The sequence below is a fragment of the Stenella coeruleoalba genome (assembly GCF_951394435.1).
Source record: "Stenella coeruleoalba genome assembly, chromosome: 5".
NCBI classification, from domain to species: Eukaryota; Metazoa; Chordata; class Mammalia; order Artiodactyla; family Delphinidae; genus Stenella; species Stenella coeruleoalba.
Window position 1 is genome coordinate 28,781,705 of NC_137150.1, and position 19,492 is coordinate 28,801,196.

General features: G+C 52.6%; 1 protein-coding gene across 3 annotated transcripts in view; it reads right to left on the reverse strand.

Annotated features, from left to right (window-relative positions):
* Positions 1 to 305: 305 nt before the first annotated feature.
* The window catches only part of MRAS (muscle RAS oncogene homolog), a 59,291-nt gene continuing 40,104 nt past the window's right edge, over positions 306 to 19,492 (reverse strand). For all 3 annotated transcript variants that reach the window (XM_079923011.1, XM_079923009.1, XM_079923010.1), the window contains exons 3-6: positions 11,749 to 11,902; positions 10,302 to 10,401; positions 5,306 to 5,385; positions 306 to 3,602 (exon numbers count right to left, since the gene is read on the reverse strand). In XM_079923011.1, the coding sequence (XP_079779137.1) occupies positions 3,503 to 3,602; positions 5,306 to 5,385; positions 10,302 to 10,401; positions 11,749 to 11,902 (434 nt within the window). In that variant the 3' untranslated portion in view covers positions 306 to 3,502. The remainder of the gene's footprint in view (positions 3,603 to 5,305; positions 5,386 to 10,301; positions 10,402 to 11,748; positions 11,903 to 19,492) is intronic.

The window sequence follows — 19,492 nt, forward strand, 5'->3', positions numbered from 1 at the left end:
CGCCCGCATTTAGCTTTAGCCCTCGTCTGCTTAGGAAGCGCACACCATTGTCCCATTCACAGGCGGGGCAGCTGAAGATTAAAGCAGGTAACTCGCTCAAAGGCACATAAAAGTCAGAGGCAGAGCCCACATCCAGGGCTGCTGGACATCAGGAGACCGGCAGGACGGGGACAACCCTCAGAGACACCAGCTGTCTTCGCAAGAGGGCAGTGTTCTGGGTCAGACGCTGACAACGTTTAATGTTCTCAGCAAAACGTCAGGAATATTTGAGTAAGAGGAAATCAGACAGACAAGTGTTCCTCTTCTTTTGTTTATTAATGAGTTGGGATACACAAAGACTTAATAAAAGTTACATAAAAGGCTCAAGCATCATCGAGATCTCCAGGCATCACTCTCATTTCACGACAATGGCCACCTGTGTAGACAATGGCTAACACTGTGTAACAGAAGCTGGGCGCTCACGGGCGCTCAGTAATTCAAGTATCTTTCATTCTAAGTAAACCCGACATGGACTTTCTAATCCAATGGGCTGCGAATGGAGGGAAACTGTCTCTGGCTCCGGATTTTCTGTAACACGTCCGAGGGGCCTTTGGGTTAGAGCTGCCACGTGTTAGTGGGTCACTCTTCCTAGGGACACGAGGCAGGCCGCACCAGGCTGACAGGCATTCTCCACAAGAAGATGGGGGGCAAAGTCCTAACAGAAGCCATCCAAATGTCCCCTGTGAGGGAAAGTCAGTGGCCATCGCCCCAGGCTGGGGGTGGAGAGGATGGCTAGCATTACTTGCTGGGGAGAAAAGAGCCCTCTAAGTGGGGGAGGGGCGGAAGAATGTTAGAAGGAAATCTGAGAGCACACAGTGGCAAAGGCATGGGGTGAAAGGATTTCAGGAAGGGCGTGCTCCAGCGGGCATGAAGGGAGCACTAATTCAGATGGAAAACCAGTGGGAACACCAGAATGCCACCAAAGACACAAGTCCCCTTGGGCTCCACAGTCATGAAGTAGCATGGCCAACTGGTTTTCCAGACTGACCCCGCCAGGTGACCGTGTACCGGGGATGCCCTTGGGTATGCTCCACTCAGGCCTGTGCAGAAGCCCCCACTGCCACGAGTGTCCACAGTTCTCTAAAACACAAAGAACCGCCTTTTAAAAGTGTTATTTACCCATCTCACCTATGGGGAAAATGAGGTCATGGGAGACAAAGGCCGACCATTAGCTCAACAGGGAGGCTGCAGGAGGCCATCCCTCACCCAGTTTCTCCCTCCGGCACTGTGGGTTGAGTGCAGGAGAGATGGAAGATGGGGCCGGGGGTGGGGCAGATGTGCTGCCCTGTTGGGCGGAGGGCCTAGAAGCAGCTGGAATCTCTTCGTCTGGTTACATTCACAGCTAAGGGCTTCGTTCTCAGTCAACTGATCTGTTTCCAACAAGACTCCCCCATCCGGTGCCGTCAGGGAGCTGCAGGCTCCACCGTGGGCCGGGTGGTGGTGGTCCGTGCCTGGGACCTTTCTGAAGCGGACGCTGCCCCGTGAGCCGGGCTTCCTGTCCTGCTCTTCCAACTCGCTCCATCACCGCACCTCCATCCTTCCTTCTTCCCGCTGTCTTGCCTCTTCCTCATCTCCAGTTTGCAGCTGCCACCCAACTGCACCTGGGCTGCTAGGGTGTGGCTCAGAGGAGCGTATTGGTTGGAAAGAGCCTTGTCCTGTTAGTGTTTAGAAGGCCCATTAACATTACAGGATCTTGGGAAGCTCTGAAGTGCCTGATCTGGAATATTCTTTGTTATCCTTCCTTTTAGGGTCAGAAAAAAAGGGCCATTTAGACAAAGAAGTTTGATTTTCCAACAAACAGAAGTCCCAACTGTTTTTTCCGGCATCAGAATCATTCTTTGGCTGCGCTCCCCTTCCACCACGTTGCTGGTGATCTTGCTGAGTTAGGAACTCAGCTCATTTTCAAAACTAGGGAAGAATCCAGGGGTCTCGATGTCCGGCTGAGTGCTCACTTTACCCGGGTTTCTCTCTCCAAATGGTGACCAGGCCACTCACTAGGGATATTCTAGTTTGCTTGGTGGCCTGATTTGTAACAGATGGAAACTAAAGTCACTAGCCGGCCGCCTCATCTTTTGACTCTCTCTCGAGGGTGTGCTGTCCATCCATCCCGCCCCAGTCTGGCTCACACCAGCAGCACCTGAGAGGCAGGTGGGCGTGGTCAGGAAGCTAGGGGGCTGGCACCCTGTAGAAACAGGTATATGGGAGCCATGTCGGCACCCCAACCTTACTTTCTCCTCCACTTATATAGCATAGTTAAGATCCAAGAGGTTAATAAAAGTTCCTGCCAGAAAGGCAACCTGTAATACTAAGTTTGCAAATGTTTCAAGGGGTTTTGCTCATTTACTGGGCTTAAGAAGTGAGTCAGTTGACTCAAAGGGAAAATGGCTTCAGGTCTTGGTGCTGTTTCAGTAAGAACAGTACTGGATCATTTTTGGTTAAGATTTAGCACGAACCAGAGTTTTCCAGATGGTGTCCATGTTAGCTGACTTCGACGCAGAGACCGTACACGCCTGTTCAGTGTGTTTGTATCAGAGGCACCAGACAGCACAGGTGATGGGAGAAAGCCCTCTCCCACGGCTGCGAAGAACACAGAACTTAACCCACACCACCTGAAAAATACACGAACACTTTTGCGACTCCAATAAACTTACTTAAAATTTATATATTTCCAGGGTAATGAGAAGCCCTTTTAAAACTGACGTGCCCGTCTCTCCCCTCAGCAAAACAAAATTTTGTTCCCTGCTATCTGCATCCTCAACCACAGTAAAACCTTCTGGGTACACACATCTCTCTTCTCTCCAGTTTATAGGAGGCCATGAGTAGGGTCTGTTCCTCCCGAGGCCTCCAGCCACGGTCCCCGTGAACTTCTGGTCTCTCGGTCACTCTGCTTTCACGTTGAGTTGAGTTTTGGCACGGCTGGGAAATTTCAGTTAAAAAACAACCATATTCCAGACATGTTATAGAAGAGGTCTGCTGAAGACTTGAAACTTCACCAGGCAGTGGGCACAGACCCCTTTAATAAAATAATAATCCCTAAAATAATTTAAAAATCTACAAAAGACACCCAAGCTCAGACACTGTGGACCGGGGTTGGGGTGGGGGAAGCGTGATCATGGCTTGTTTTTGTACGTGGAGAAACACTTCCACATCACACCCACACTATGTAGTTCAAAGAAACAACACAGCCACCAGGAGCGGGGAGGGACCAGGTTGCATCAACACAGGGACTTGGATGCTGCTTTGTTCACTGTTGCCTCTTCGCTGCTGCTGAGACACAGGGCAGCCCGTGCCCTTCCAGCAAAGCCAGACTCTATCTCCTCCCTGCCCACCCTCCCTCTCTCCCTTCCTGTGTCAAGTCCTTGGGCCAAGGGTCATGGTTAGAATGGTCTTCAGTGCGGTTAGGCAGTGGAGGGGTCCCAAGGGCTGGCCAGTTCCCGGTCACTGTGCCCAGGGCCTCGGGCCATCACAATATCACGCACTGCAGTTTGTGGGTGCCAGTGGCCCGGTCTCCCCGCCATTTGGTTTTCTTCTTCTTCTTCTGGCTTTTTTCCGGAATCTGTTGCCTTTTGAGACAAGGAAGGGCAGAATAACAACGTTAGAAAGGGCTTTGCTTCTCCCTGCCTTCTCCTCCCTTGCCCCTGGGTCTGTGGCTGGGAGGCCAGTTCTGGCTCTGGAGGGGGAGGGGGCTGGGGGAGGGGGAGGGGAAGGGGGAGAAGGGGCCTCTGTCCTGGATGCTGGAGGAAGAGAGCCTGTCCTGGACGGTGTCTCTAAGGCGAGGAAGTGGGAAGGGAGAGAGGGCAGAGCAAACCTGTCATGCTACTGGTGAGACTTCCTGATACCATGCTGTGGCTATGTTTATTTCAATCACAAGCTATGTTATATGTTATACAAGGTTGGCTTCTATGTGTTTCATATTTTAAATAAAATGACAGGTCAACTGAGCACAAAAGCTTTTTACGTGTTTCCTGTTCATTTTTCCTACATCTAAAACCTGCCCTTGGAACTCGAGGTCCATAACCAAGACATCACCCCCTCCTGGTGTGGTAGCGTCTCCCAACTCCAGGCAAAGGCCCAGGAGAAAATCGCTTTCCGAGTGCAGGCCTGCCAGCTAAAGCACAAGGTGAAGGCTGCAAACCACAGTCCACGCCGGGGAATGATGAGAAAAGGGGGTCGTCGGGCGTGTGTGTATGGGTGTGAGTGCGTGCACGCACTGGGGGGGCTGAGAGGCGGCAGGTTGGGAAGTGCACGGCGATTCCATGACTAAGCAACAGCCCTACAGGTCGGCATACGACAACACACCAAACGCATGCTGTCTGAGAACCACTGGTTAGGCCGCTCTGTACGTTGAAGATTTTGGCAACAGCAAAGGTGGGGGGACAGTGAGCCCAGCCAGGACACTGTCTCCGTCGTCTAGGCATGAGATGATTAGGGTTTGGGCCTGACTATGCAAAGGAACCCACAAGAGACTACAGCCTGGGATTTCTGACACTCCCTGGAGACCGACAGTGGGTAGGGGCTGGAGAGGAGACACATGTACAAAGCCCCTGTGATTGCAGCCTGGGGATCAGAATGCTGGTTGTTCAGGTGAAACGTCAAGGGGTGCTCTGACATCAGGGAAGAGGAGAATGGCCTACTTTTTACCGTGTTGGCAGCTTTGGTGTTGGGAGAACAGCGGGGGCAGGATGGAGGCGCTGCCCTCGGGGAGCCTGAGCTGCAGGATGGAGGGGAGGCCAGGGAGGCACCTCGCGCAGGAAAGCACTTTGTTTAGCTTGTGGCTTCACGCATAGGGAGTCGGGGAGAGCAAAGGTAGGTGGGAAGGACAGAGATGGACAGAAGTGTAAGAAATCCAAAACTAGGGACTTCCCCGGCAGTCCAGTGGTTAAGAATCCGCCTTCCAATGCAGGGGACGCAGGTTCGATCCCTGGTCGGGGAACTAAGATCCCACATGCCGCGGGGCAACTAGGCCCGCGTGCCGCAACTGCTGAGCCCACGTGCTCTGGAGCCTGGGTGCCACAACTAAAGAGAAGCCCATGTACTGCAATGAAGAGCCCGCATGCTGCAACAGAGATCCTGCGTGCCGCAACTAAGACCCAATGCAGCCAAAAAATTAATAAATAAAATAAATTAAATTAAAAAAAAAAGAAATCCAAAACCAGGCCCAGAACTGCCCAGCCTGGGCCTCAGACACGGCACCATGCTCCTCCAGCCTTTCCGGTGTCCGTCTGGCCACAGAGGCCCTGCTTCCAGGCAGGCGAGCCTCACTCACCTAATTACTCTAACCAGGTCATGGAAGGCTCTGTCGACGTTAAGAGGTGGGTCCTTGGCACTGGTTTCTATGTACGGAATCTGGAAGGCAAAGCAGCGTTACGGAGTTCCTGTAACAGCGTTACAAAGTCCTGTTCCCTAAAAAGGCAAATTCTCAGAGGTCCCAAGGAACGCTGCGAAGCCCCCATGGAACCCCAGCTCCTACAACCTCAAGCCCTCAGTGGTTTCTCACTCTATAAAGTCAGAAAGTTTTACTGACAGCTTTTCTGATTCTCTCGTGTTCTCTGGTCACAGAGATATTTAAGAGCCCCCTAACAACAGAATAAAAATGATCTTTTTAGACACTTGAAGACTAAAGACTGTTTCATTTATCAAACTGATGTATGTTCTGATTCTATTCAGTTTTCTCTCTGAGGTCTATTTCTCTACCTTAGAGGATTCTGCCCCTCTTCTCAGGTCCTCCAGAGGGGACGCCGGTGGGAAAGGCTGAGGCGAGGCTGGCCCTGGGCAGGACTCTGCACCCTGGCGACCCAGGTGGTCTGTGCACCCCACACCGACCTCAACCGTCTGCCTGGCCCAGCTCTTGCTTGGTCTGCATCTACGAGCCCGGAGCTCAGCCATGTTTGCAGAAGGCTTATGTCTGCATGTTTAAGGTTGAGGATCGTCACCCGGCTGGAAGGCAGCAGTAACTGCGAGATGTGGCTGAGGGGACCCTATAGGGCCATGTCTACCCCAAGCCTCGGACTGGCACAGGGAGGAAAACAGGGACCCCACAAAGTCAGGAGGCTCATGCCCACTCCCCCAACAAGAGGCGAGTGTGTGGACTCCGGACAACACGCACAGGCCCCCTAGATGAGATGCAGGTAAGCCAATCATGATTAGACTGAAGAACTTTGGTATTTTTCGCAACCTTCTCCTGATTACAAAATTAAGGCATTTCATTGTAACACACTTGAAAAGGAAAAGCACAGCGAAGAAAATAAAAACAATCAACACTTTAAATGCATGGGGGTCCGGGGTAACAGGGTAAGTCGTTATCTTAGAGGAGCATGTCGTAACTGATTGCCCAGAACACATCATAAAGTATCTTCCCATCATCGCGGGAGATCAGATGTTCACCCACTGCTGTGGCTTCAAGCAGGGGCTTGCTCTAGCCAACACACACACAAAGGGCAGAGTACAAAGGACATGGCTCAGACCTTGGAAATTTTCATTTGACAAATATCTGAGCCTCTGATAACCCCGGGAGGAAACTGCCTTCCACTGTAGGCTGTTGGACTGTAGGCTGCTCACTGAGGTGACCATGGGCTGTTTGGCCTCCCAGGTCTCAACGTCCCTGACCTCACTAATCTTCACGTTAACCCTCTAAGGTAAGCGGTTATCTCCGTTTCACAGCTGGGGAGACTGAGCTCAGAGTGGTGACGTACTTGCCCAAGGCCACACGGTGGCCAGCAGAGAATCAAGATCTGGACCAAGTGCACACTGCACTTCCCACATGGCCTGGCACGGACAGGTAGAGGTGCTGAGGTCTGCTGCGGAGCCTCTTCTAGGCATGGCAGGTGCCCCAATAGCTCTTGGGAGCCAGAGTCCTGTGCAAGCTCGTGAGGGCAGGACAGCGTTCTTCCCTGTGCACACTCACCCAGCGGGGAAGCGAGAGGGCAGCTGGGGCTGGGACCTCCCCGGAGGCTCTTCACATCCTATAATCCTGCCAGCTCGTAAGTCCCAGGCTCCTGGGGCCTCAGACCTCCGCTGCCTGCTCACGGGCACACCGCTGTAGCACGCCCAGGTCCCCAGACGCCTCCGCTTTCTTTCTAGGGATCCTGCTTCTGAAGAAACACTGATGTGCATTATCTGGGTTCTTAGAATTCTAGGGCGTCATAGTAACAAGACTTAAACTAAGGGAAACCCTGCAATAAGTGGTAGTACTATATGACTCCACCGAAGGGCCAGGAAATGCCACCTTCCTGCATTGGATGGTCAGCTAAAGAAGAACTTGCCTTATGAGCTCTAAAATTAGGACAGTAGCTCACAGGGTCATTTGGTCGAATGATAAATGAGGCAGCAGCATTTGCTGTAGGAGCAAGGTCAGCTGAGAGACTGGAGACCTGGGTTCTAGTGGGGATGGGTGGGTACTCCTCGCCAGCCGTGAAGCCCCCAGAATTCCCTCAGCCCCCTGTGTCCCATTCCCTTTTACCTGCAGAATGGGGCTGCTGCTACCCCCGTGCAGCGCCCTTCCCCCGTCCCCAGCCAGCCACGTGCCCACCCAGGGGTCTGTGAAGGCTCTTAGCATGAGCTCACCGTGCGGAGCCCGAGGCTGTGGGATGCAATGGCTCCTGGCCTCTCTCTGTGCAGGAGGTTGGCCGGTGGAGGGCACGGGCACGCTACTGTCTGAGGCCTGCGTCTAATGCTAAACCCAGAGGTTAGTTCCAGGTGCTCACCTGGAGACTTCTGAGCACACCTGTCTGGTTGATGACTTCCTCCTCCTCGAGGCATTTCCTTTCCTTGGCTCCCAAGGCCCCACGCTGGTCCTCACACATCACTGACCACTCTGTCCCTTTTGCTGCTTCCTCTCATTTCCCCATACCCACAGCACCGAAGTGTCCCCAGCCTCAAGCCTGGGACCCCTGCCCTAACGACACCCATTCCCCTGGGCTTCATGGCTTTTTTCTTTTTGTGTGTATATATCTCTATCTCTATCTCTATGTGTGTGTATACATAAATACATAATTATACACACACAAAATTGAGGTAGAACTGAAATAACACTAATTTCAGGTGTACAACGTAATGATTCGGTATTTGTATATGTTGCAAAATGATCACCACAATGAGTCTAGTTACATCCATCATATATAGTTACAGAACCGTTTTTTCTTGTGATGAGAACTTTGAAGATTTACTCTGGTTTCATGGCTTTAGATTCTACCCACATGCTGCTGATTTCCAATATTTACCTCCAGATGGTGTATCTGACAGCAGTCTGGACACCTCCACTTGACTATCCCCTCAGCTCCTCAAACTAAGCACCTAAAACAAAGCTCCTGGTGTTCCCCACGTCCTCGGTGCTCTAGTCCCCCTGCCCGGCTAGTGGAACTCCAGTCTTCTGAAAGTTCCTCGTGCCCCAAACCTTAGCATCCTCCTCAAATCCTTTCTCTGTCACCCCACATCCGGTCTGTGGACAAATCCTGTTGGCTTTCAGAAAGACACCAGAATCCACTCGCTCCTTGCCACCTCCACGGGCACCACACGGGTGCACGTCAGCCGGTACCCGGCTTACGGTGCAGCCCCCAAAGACCTTTCTCCACACGGGCGCCAGAGGGAAGCTGTTCAGTCATGAGTCGGGCCATGTCACTCCTCACTCAAAACCCTCCAGTGGGGCTTCCCTGGTGGCGCAGTGGTTGAGAATCTGCCTGCTAATGCAGGGGACACGGGTTCGAGCCCTGGTCTGGGAGGATCCCACATGCCGCGGAGCAACTGGGCCCGTGAGCCACAACTACTGAGCCTGCGCGTCTGGAGCCTGTGCTCCACAACAAGAGAGGCCGCGATAGTGAGAGGCCCACGCACCGCGATGAAGAGTGGCCCCCACTTGCCACAACTAGAGAAAGCCCTTGCACAGAAACGAAGGCCCAACACAGCAAAAATTAATAAATAAATTAAGAAACTCCTACCCCCAACATCTTCTTTAAAAAAAAAACAAAAACCCTCCAGTGGTTTCCCCTCCACTCTGAGCAAAAGCCCATAAGGCCTTAACCCCCCCGCTCTGACCTCACTTCCTGCTACTCACCCCTCCTACTCCTGCTCTGGCTGCTCCGGCCTCCTTTCACCTCCTTGCTGTTCCTCAAACTCCCACCTCAGGGCCTTTGCACTGATTATTCCTCTGCTGGAACATGCTTTCCCCAGATATCCAGAGGACTCACTCCCTCACCTCCTGTCAGTCCTCACTGATATGCACCTTTCCAGTAAGGCTTTCCCTGACCACCTATGTGTAAAAACAGCCCCCCACTCCACGTTACCTACCCCCTTCCCTGATTTACTTTCCCCCAGAGCACATGTCACCTTTGGACACGCTCTAATTTGCTGCCGTCTCTAGAAGCAAGCACCCTGAGGCAAGGAGTTTTGTTTGCCAGGGCCTAGGACTGTTGAATGAATACGTGAATAAACACAGAAGGCAGAGAAAAGCAAAATGAACTCGCAGTGGGCCCCTCCCTCTACTTATGGAGCTGGGCCCACCGGGCAGAGGGAAGGGGCAACCCTGCAGACTTTCCAGGAGGCTGGGTGAACTTCTACATAACTGAGCATTGAGGCTGGGGCATGGTTGTGCTAATGCGGGGGGAGGGGTGGGAAGAAGCCCAGTGACCCCACCATCCAGTGGGCAAAGGGGCATCACAGTGAACTGAAAAAAAAAAGCAACCCAAAGGTGTCTGCTGACATGCACGGTGTGGCCTGGGCAAGCCTCGGTTTCATCACTTGATGAAGACAGTGGTGCCTACCTCAATGTGTGGTTGCGGGGAGTAGATGCTCCCCCAGCACAATGCCTGGCACAGAGCAGGGCTCAGTGAAGGCGGCTGATCTGACGATTCTGAACATAGTCAGGCACTGGCTCAGAGACAGGGACGAAGCCAAGCCTCTGCACAGCCCAGTGAGGAGCCTGCTGCGTCGGGGCCAGGAGGTGAAGGTACCTGCTCTTGACAGCAGGGCCTCTAACGACTGCCAAGAAGGTGCTTTCTCTCTGGCCTGTTGTCTTGTTTCACAAAATATCCCACATCACATGTGCCTCTATGTGGACCTAGCCCACTACCTAGGAGGCCTGTGTTTCATTCCAATAGACTAGGACTGCAGGAGTGAGGGGGCACTGACATCCCCTGAGCCCTCACCCCCACACACACACCCACACATGCACACACACACACCCACACGCGTGCGCACACACACGGGCACACACACACACGCACGCACACACACCCACACGTGCACACACGGGCGCGCACACCACCTACATTGTGTTTGGTGGCCATTTCTTTTCCTTGCTCCCTGGTGATTTTCCTCAAATGCATCAAATCGACCTTGTTGGCCACGAGGATCATCGGGAATGACTCCCTGGGAAAAAAAGGAACAGCAGCTTGTGAGCTTCCCTTGGTGAAGGCGGGGCACCCACGCCTCAGACCTGACACAGCACACAGCACCTCCCTATGGGGCTGGGTTAACTTCAGAGTCTTTCCCTCCACATCTCCTGGAATGGAAGAGGGACCCGGGGGCTGCTGGCTGCCTTGGTTTGAAGCCTCAGGCCTGTTGCAAGGTGAGTGCAGGCCCTCCTGGGAATCCCCTGGCTCTGCACTGACTGGGCCAGCGGCCCGGTTCCCAGACCTGCTTCCTCTCATCTCCCAGTCACCCTGACACACCACCCGTGCAGGCCATCATGCTGTGGCCATCGGCAGTGACTTGTGAAGAGCACCAGGGCCAGGGGCTGGCACACAGCTGCCACTCAATAAATGGCAGCCGCAAAGTCAGGATGGCTCCCAAGAGTGGAAGGCGGGGATCAAGAGGCATGTCTGCCTTAAAGATTCCCGTGGACACATGGGGCCAAACTGCTGACCCAACGTGAATGAAATGCCAGTCTTTGTCAGCGTTGAGTATTTTCATAAAGAAATTATAATTTGATGAGTGAAAAATGGTACTTTATCCTTCTTCCTTGCACTTCTTTGATTAGCAAGAAGGTTGAATATTTTCCCGTATCTGTGTCATGTATGTTTTCTCTTTAGAGATTCCTAGTCAGGGGCTTAACCCACATTTGTCTCTTGGAGCTCTGTGTGTATATGTGTATGTGTGTGTGACTGTATATCCCTTCACCTTGAAAAGTTATTAACACTTTGCCTTTGAGATAAGTGTTAACTGGATTTTTCGAATTTTGAAATTTTCGAAAATTTTGAATTTTCGAGATTTGCTCAAAGCTTGCTGTTTTCCTGTTAGTTTGTCCTTTTACTTTTACATTGCCTCTTTAAGAGCCAATTAACTGAAAAGACCAGTTGGGCTTAAAACAGACTCCAAATTATTTAGCTACGCCATATTATGCTAAGGAAAACATGAGCCTTTAATAGGGGCTTAGAAATCTCACAGTCAAATGTGATGTAACCAGTTAACGACGTACGCCGGAGAGAAAATTCACTTTTTCTTTGACTGTAATAAAATTTGGTTACATTGGAGCTGAAAAACAGATGTTATTTATGATTCCTTGACTCATCGGACAGTTTAGGAGAGATGGGGGGGGGCGGGGCGGACGCCTCGAGGCCTTGGCTGCGTGTAGACTCCTCTGGCTGTGTGGAAAGGTCTGAATTCAGCTCTGCCCCTCGAACCTCAGCTTTCACCTGAAGATCTGAGAAAGACAGACAGACAGACAGAGCCCACCCTGAGCCAGGCATGGGGAGGTCCCAGCCTGGCCGCCCTCACCTGTCCTTGACGCGCAGGATGAGCTGGTGGAAGCGGTCCACGTGCTCGAAGCTGGCCTTGTCCGTGACCGAGAAGACGATGAGGAAGCCGTCCCCCGTGCGCATGTACTGCTCCCGCATGGCGCTGAACTCCTCCTGTCCGGCTGTGTCCAGAACTGGGGTGGGATGAGGCCGCTCAGGGGCTGTCACCACCCACCCTGGAGCCCCTGGGGCCTGTGGACCCCGAGGCTGCTGCTGCGGCCCCTGGGGTGGCTCCATCGAGCTCCCCCCAAGAGGTTCCAGGCTGTGCTTGGTAAGGGTCCAGTGGGGCCTCAGACACCTCAGTGTGCGGCTCTAACTGACTCACGTGTGGACCCACTGACTCCAGCCCACGGCGTTCCCTGGGCCTTAATTCTCTGCCTACAGAAAAGCCTCATAAAGCCAGTGATCGACTCTGCCGCAAAACCCCTCTGGAGTCCCCAGACCTAGGCTTGGAGCCCTGCTGCAGCCCTTACAAGCTGATTCTTGGGAAAGTCACCTGACTGTCTGAGCCTCCATTTTCCCCTTTGTAAAATGGACACAATGGGGTTTCCCTGGTGGCACAGTGGTTAAGAATCCTCCTGCCCGTGCAGGGGACACGGGTTCGAGCCCTGGTCCGGGAAGATCCCACATGCCGCGGAGCAACTAAGCCCGTGTGCCACAACTACTGAGCCTGCACTCTAGAGCCCGCGAGCCACAACTACTGAGACTGTGCTCTAGAGCCTGCAAGACATAACTACTGAGCCCGTGTGCCACAACTACTGAGCCTGCGCTCTAGAGCCCGTGAGCCACAATTACTGAGCCTGCGCTCTAGAGCCCGTGCTCCGCAACAAGAGAAGCCACCGTAATGAGAAGACCGTGCACCACAATCAAGAGTAGCCCCTGCTCGCCGCAACTAGAGAAAGCCCGCGCGCAGCAACGAAGACCCAACGCAGCCAAACATAAAAATAAATAAACTAAAAAAAAAAAAAAAAATGGACACAATGCCTCTACCTTGCAGCTCCTTTGGAGGAGAGCCCTGGGACAAGCCTGATGGAAGCCCCAAGAGGCCATCCCCGGGTCAGGAAGGGTCCTCAGTCCCTGTGCGGACAGACGCCAGGCAGGGCGAGGAGAAGAAGCAGCCCCCTAAGAGCCGGGGCCCTCGCCACCTAGGATGCGGCTGCTACAGGGTGGTGGGATGTGGGAGCTGAGGCAGCTGGGGAGACGGAGGCTGCGGGGGGAACCTCTCCACAAAGGCTCCTCCCCCCAACCCATCCATCTCTTCCACTACCCGCACCGCTATTCTCCAGAGATAAAATGCTCTCCCTGACTGTTTCAGAGAGAGGTCACAGCCTCAGCGGCGTAGGGGGCGGGGGTGTCTCCCTTTAGACCTGCAAGCCTGGCCGGCTCCAGCCCTGTGGGCATTGTGAAATCTGAACCCCTCAGCGGCCTGCAAGCCCCTGCCCCAGACTCACTTGCCCTCTCCTGCACGCAGCGGAGTGGCTAGTTACCAATTTCGAAGCCGGGTTCCGGGCTGAGTCTGGCTCCTCATATCCCTAGAGCGTGACCCTGGGCAAGCTCACTTCTCTGTGCCTCCTCTTCCTAAAATGGGGCTTGTCGGGGCTGTTTTGAGTGAATGCACTCAGGCCCTCGGAGCAGTGCTGGCACAAAGAAGCCCTATAGGAGCATCTGCTGTGTGCCTGTGTCCTCTCCCACCTCCGGGTCTGGGACTCCTTCCCCCAGCCACCCCTCCTCTCTGCTCCCCTAGCTTGGTGAGCAGGCTCTGACTCACAGAATTCTGCTCCTGAGCCCCCATGACTCTCACCACCCCCATACAGACCCTTCATGACGCTGTTCTCACTGCCCATGAAAAGGCCCCCAGCTGGACTGTCAGTTCCCAGAGGCAGGGACCTGGTTTGTGTGTCACTCATCTACTCAGAGCCTGGCACAAACAGTACTCAAATAGTAGTTGAATGAATAAATGAATGTGAAGCCTATTTGGTTTCATGCATCCATTCATTCATTCAGGAAATATCTGAGAGCCTACTGTGTGTCAGGCAGTGTTCTAGGCACTATGGATACAGGGGGAATGGGGCAAAATCCTTGCTCCCATAGGACTTACATATACTCTGATAGGAAGGCAGATAAATGAATGGATAATATTATATCTAGTAAAGATGAGCACATACTATGAAGAACAATGGCACCAGTTCAAGGAAACTGGAAGAAGTTGGTGTCGTTTTGGATAGGGAAGGATGGCATCTCTAGGAGAAGCTTTTGAACAGTGACTAAATGATGGGGGAGGGGGAGCCACGTGGCCGAGGGCAAGAGCATTCCTGGCAGAGGGAACACAGTGCGTGGAGGTGTGCAAGGGCAGGCCTGCTGGCCTGGGGAAGCAGAGGGACTGGTGAGTGGAGGATAGGAGGTGGGGGCAGGTGATGGGGGGTGGTGGGCTGCTGCACCGGGGTAAGGCTGACTTCATTCTAAGCAAGAAACGGGCCACCACAGAGACTGGGCCAACGAGCGAAATGATCTATAGGACATTTGAAAAGTTTATCCTGGCTGTTGGGAAAACCCAGACCAAGAGTAGAAGCAGCGGCACTAGGTAGGAGTTTATGCCATAACCAGCAGGACAGGATGGAGGGCTGGACCTGCGGTGGGACGGGGTGGACGCTGTGAGAAGTGACCAGGCTTAGGCCACTTTCTAAGACAGAGCCAACAGGAGCGGGGCGTTCTGGGTGGAAATGTGCAGACGTGGGAGTGGGAGAGAAGAGTGTTGAGGACAGTGGCTGTCTGGGGCCTGGGCCAAATGAATGGTGGTGTCATATCCCGAGGTGGGGAAGACGGTGAATAAAGGGTTGGGAGGGCTGAGTTGTTTGTTTGTTTGTTTGTTTTTTTGCGGTACGCGGGCCTCTCACTGTTGTGGTGTCTCCCGTTGCGGAGCACAGGCTCCGGACGCGCAGGCTCAGCGGCCATGGCTCACGGGCCCAGCTGCTCCGCGGTATGTGGGATCCTCCCGGACCGGGGCACGAACCCGCGTCCCCTGCATCGGCAGGCGGACTCTCAACCACTGCGCCACCAGGGAAGCCCAGGGCTAAGTTTTTGACACACACTTCAGAACCTCTCAGACTCCTACGTGGATTTCAAATAGGCATTTGCAGACTTCAGTCAGAAACTGAGAAGAAGGGTAAGAGATACAGATGTAGGATATATCCATCTACATGTGTGTGGATGGCAAGGAAAGCCACAGGACGGGCTATCCAGGACCCCCAGGAAGCCACGTCTCCTCAGGAGACATCTTGAGCCCGTGCCTGAGAAAGTGACCTCGTCCCCACAGCCTGTCGCCCCTGCACACCCTCCTGAGTCACTCAGCATGGCCGAGGGGCAAGGCTCGGCGGACACACGGACCCAGGCTGTGCCCCACGCACAAGAGCCTCGGTCTCCTCATGGATGAAAGGCGGGGCAGGGCTCCTGGGTCTTCAGGATTGAGTTCTGATATCCTAGAATTCTTTGGTCTGGATATCAAATGAAGGGGCTAAGAAAATAAGATCTACAGCTGAGGACCAGTGGGGTGACTGAGGCAGTTTCCCCAATTTCCTAGGGAGGGGGTGGGGAAGGAAGACTGCACCTTCACCCAGAGGGAGTGGAGCCTTTGGTCCTAAGTAAGTCCCACTCAGAAATGCAATCAAGAAAACAGATGAAAATGGCATGGATTTGGCTGAAGTGGGGATGGGGAGGCCTGAACTGAATAGCAAAAGACATTCAGGTAATATTGTAGTTAATATGCTCATAGATTTTGAGGGTATATATTATCCAAAACAAAAACTAGAGGTCTAAGATATTTAAAAATCTGATCATTCAGAACTTAAAAAAAACGATTCAACAGGGAGTTGAAAATCAAAATGGACCCTCTAGAACGGAGAAAAAGTCATTTCAGACATTGATGGCCTTAGAAATTACATTACCCACAGTTTCTAAGAGAATTCTTGGAGGATATACACCAGAAAAGTGAAAAACAGATCCACGAAAGGAAGATGAGTGGTATTATAAACAATGGTATCAATGGTATGCAAAGGAAACAGCAAAACCTAAGAGTTAAATTTAAATAAATATAACACAACTTGGAGAAAATGAATGGCAATTTAGAACTAAAAGCTATGCTGATCTGTATGTGAGGGTATGGGCTGGGAAAAAGTAAGTCATTACTACAGTGCTTGCCTTATCTGGGAAGAGTTTAAAGATATTGATTACATCCAGATGTTGATAGAAAAACATAAGTATATACACACATATGTATATAGAATAACCACCTGAAATAAAACTCAAACCTTCCTAATCATTAGAGGAAAGAAAAACAGGACTAAGTAAATGGGACCAATCCAATGAAACTATACAAAAATAAGAAAGTTTAAAAAGTAGACATAAGGGCTTCCCTGGTGGCGCAGTGGTTGAGAGTCCCCTGCTGATGCGGGGGACACGTGTTCGTGCCCCGGTCCGGGAAGAACCCACATGCCGCGGAGCGGCTGGGCCCGTGAGCCATGGCCGCTGAGCCTGAGCATCCGGAGCCTGTGCTCCGCAACGGGAGAGGCCACAGCAGTGAGGGGCCCACGTACAGGAAAAAAAAAAAAAAAAGTAGACATGAAATAAGATGGCAGAAATAAATCTATGATGAATGACAGTAAATGCAAATGGGTTAAATTCACCCATTAAAAGCAGATACTCAGTACAAAATCCACTTGTCTGCTACTATAAAAGACATGTCTAAAACAAAATGACACAGAAAGAGTGAAAAATGAAAGATAAAAAAGGATATGCTAGCCACATGCATCCACAAAACAGAATTCAAGGCTAAGGAATTAAACAGAACAAACCAGGGTATTTATAATAGGAAAAAGTACAGCATCAAGAAATGCCAAAGTCATGAGTCATAAGCATATAAGAATGTTGCCTAAAATATATATATATATATGTATAAAAAACTAATTTTTTAAAACAGTAGGAAATGACAAATCCCACAATCATTGTGGGAGAATTGAACAGTCCTCCCTTAGAGATAGAACAAGTGACTCCCAAAATAATGATTTATCATTAAATAATACAATTCACAACTGTAATCTGAGGGACTGAAAGAATGAACTTTACATTCAAAACCATAAATAAGTATTTTCAAACACACGTGAAATTGTCATAAAAATTGGCCATATATTAGGCCATAAATTAAAATTTCAACAAATTCCAGAAAGCATAAGTCATATGGGTCATCAGAAATGAACAGAAACATGAGTATAAAAGAAACTATCGGGCTTCCCTGGTGGCACAGTGGTTGAGAGTCCGCCTGCCGATGCAAGGGACGCGGGTTCGTGCCCCAGTCCAGGAAGATCCCACATGCCGCGGAGCGGCTGGGCCCGTGAGCCATAGCCGCTGAGCCTGCGCGTCCGGAGCCTGTGCTCCACAACAGGAGAGGCCACAACAGTGAGAGGCCCGCGTACTACACACACACACAAAAAGACAGAGCCTGGGGAAGGCCCTCGTAGGCAGAGGAACAGCATGGGCAAGGGCCCGGGAGCTGGAAAGGAGAGAGCAGTGAGGAGGCTGGTGTGCTGGGGGAAAAGGTCTGTGTTGGGAAGAGGAGGGAGAAAGAGAAAGAGGAGACAGGGAGATCAGAGGCTGGGACCTTGGATCCTAAACTAAAATGTTAGAACCTGGGGGGCACTGGGGAGCTATTGAAGGTCCAGAAAGGAAAGAGATGTAGTCAGGGGAGAGAGAGTTTGGCATCCAAAGAGGGAGGGGGCTGAAGGAGGGTGCTTGTGAAGAGGTGGAGGAGGACCCCGAGCAGAGGCTACCAGGGTGTAAGCAAAGGCAGTGTGCTTCAGAGGGAGGGGAAAGAATGAACAGGGGCACCCCGAGGACATGGAACACAGGGAATGGGGGCCAAGGGGAGAGAGCAGAGTTGAGGGCGCCTTGGAAATTCCAAACCTTGGGCCCCAGGAAGGCAGGTTCAACCAGGGAGGAGTGGGGGCCGAGCTGGGCCTCGTCTGGTTTGCGGTCCACCCCTTGCCCACCCCTCCCCTCCACATATCCTGCAAAAGCCTGGTCACAGGCCCCTGGTCAGCAGCTCTGCCTCCAAGACTTCTGGGGAGGCTGCAGAAAACAGGCAGCTATGCTTTAAAAAAAAAATCATGATTCTGCCTGCATCCCCCATGCCTGATGTCAGGAAGGTAGGAGGACTCCTGAGACAGGAAGTATTAGTCACTGTGAGAGGTGTTCTGCCAATGTGTGCATGTGTGAGCGAGACAGACGGGCAGACAGACAGAGACAGACAGAGGCAGCCAGACTGGAGAAAGAGGGAGGAGAGAGACAGAGGGGGCCAGTGCTGTGCATCTCCATCCGCCCTGCCCCAGTCTTCCCAGCCGGGGGGTGGACGGGCCCTGCAGTGCTGCTGAGGAGGATTTAAGTGGAAACCCTGGAGCCGTTCTTGGATCTGGTGGATTCAGAAGCCGAGCCCACATGCTGGCGGGGATGGGGCCCCAGGCCGGCGGGCAGCCAGCATGGAGGCAGCACCTGCTTGGGGCCCTGCTGAACCCTCCCCCCATCCCCCTCCCTAGGTCTCTCCCTCTCCTTCCTCCTCCTCCTCCAGGGCTCCCAGAGGGAGGCAAACCCTGGCAAGGGGTCTGGTGGCTGTGACACTGGCCCACAGCTCAGGGTACAGTCCAAGCTCTTTGGCTAAGCGCAGTCCCACTCACTGTTCCGACTGGCGGCAAGCACCGCGCTGGGGCTTTACACACACACGTCCGTGCAGTCCTTTTCATGGCCCTGGAAAGAAGGTATTACTGTCCCCCTTGCACAGATGAGAAAACTGAGGCCCAGGGAGTTAAAGGGATCTGCTTAAGGCCACACGCTGGGGAGGAGGGTGCTCTAACTCCCCAAGGCCCAGCTGCCTCAGCTCATCCAGGCTGTTTGCTTCAACCAGAGGGTGTGGATCTGGCCGGGCTGTGTCTCAACTCCAGGCCTCTGCCCAGCCATGACTCCAAACAGAATGCCCTCTCGGGGCTCCCCCCAGCTGCCCTCCAGAAGGGCTACAGCCCTCCTCCTCTCCTGAGGGCCCCGCCGGCCTCTGACATCCGACCTCCGTCTTTGAACCCTTGCTGGTGTGTGTGGCTCTGGTTCCTCCCAGACTGTGCCTCTAGGCCGGGCTCAGCTCCCCACCAGGTGGTGGAGCCCCAGAGCGTGGGAGTCTGGCTTTCATTTCCCTGGGTCCCCCAAAAGCTTCAGCACCCAATGAAGGGCTCAAAAAATATTTACAGAATGACTGGACAAATCGCACGCACGCTACAGGAAATGCAGTTATTGTGTTCAAGCAGCTCACGCCAGCTGTAAGGGAAACCACTAAAAACAGACTTTTGAAGTCCTATAACTCACCCTTCAGGGTGAAGTAAGGGTTCTGGAACACGAAGCAACACAGATGACCATTTCTGGAGATAATATGCCTCCAAGGACCGTGCGTGGTGTTTTCTATACCCCTCTCATGCACGGGCCCACTGCAAGGCAGGAGGGATGTGCCCATTTTACAGGGCAGTCAGGCAGCGAAGCCTGTGCTCTTCCTAAGAAAAGACTCCCATTAAGAAATGCCACCTAGTTGAGGGTCAATAGTGATGAAGCCTCCCCTTTCTGGGAGAGGGTGTGTATGGGGTAGGCCGGGTGCCGGGCAGAGGGCTGGATGCATCGACCAGGCACTGTTCCCAGAAAAA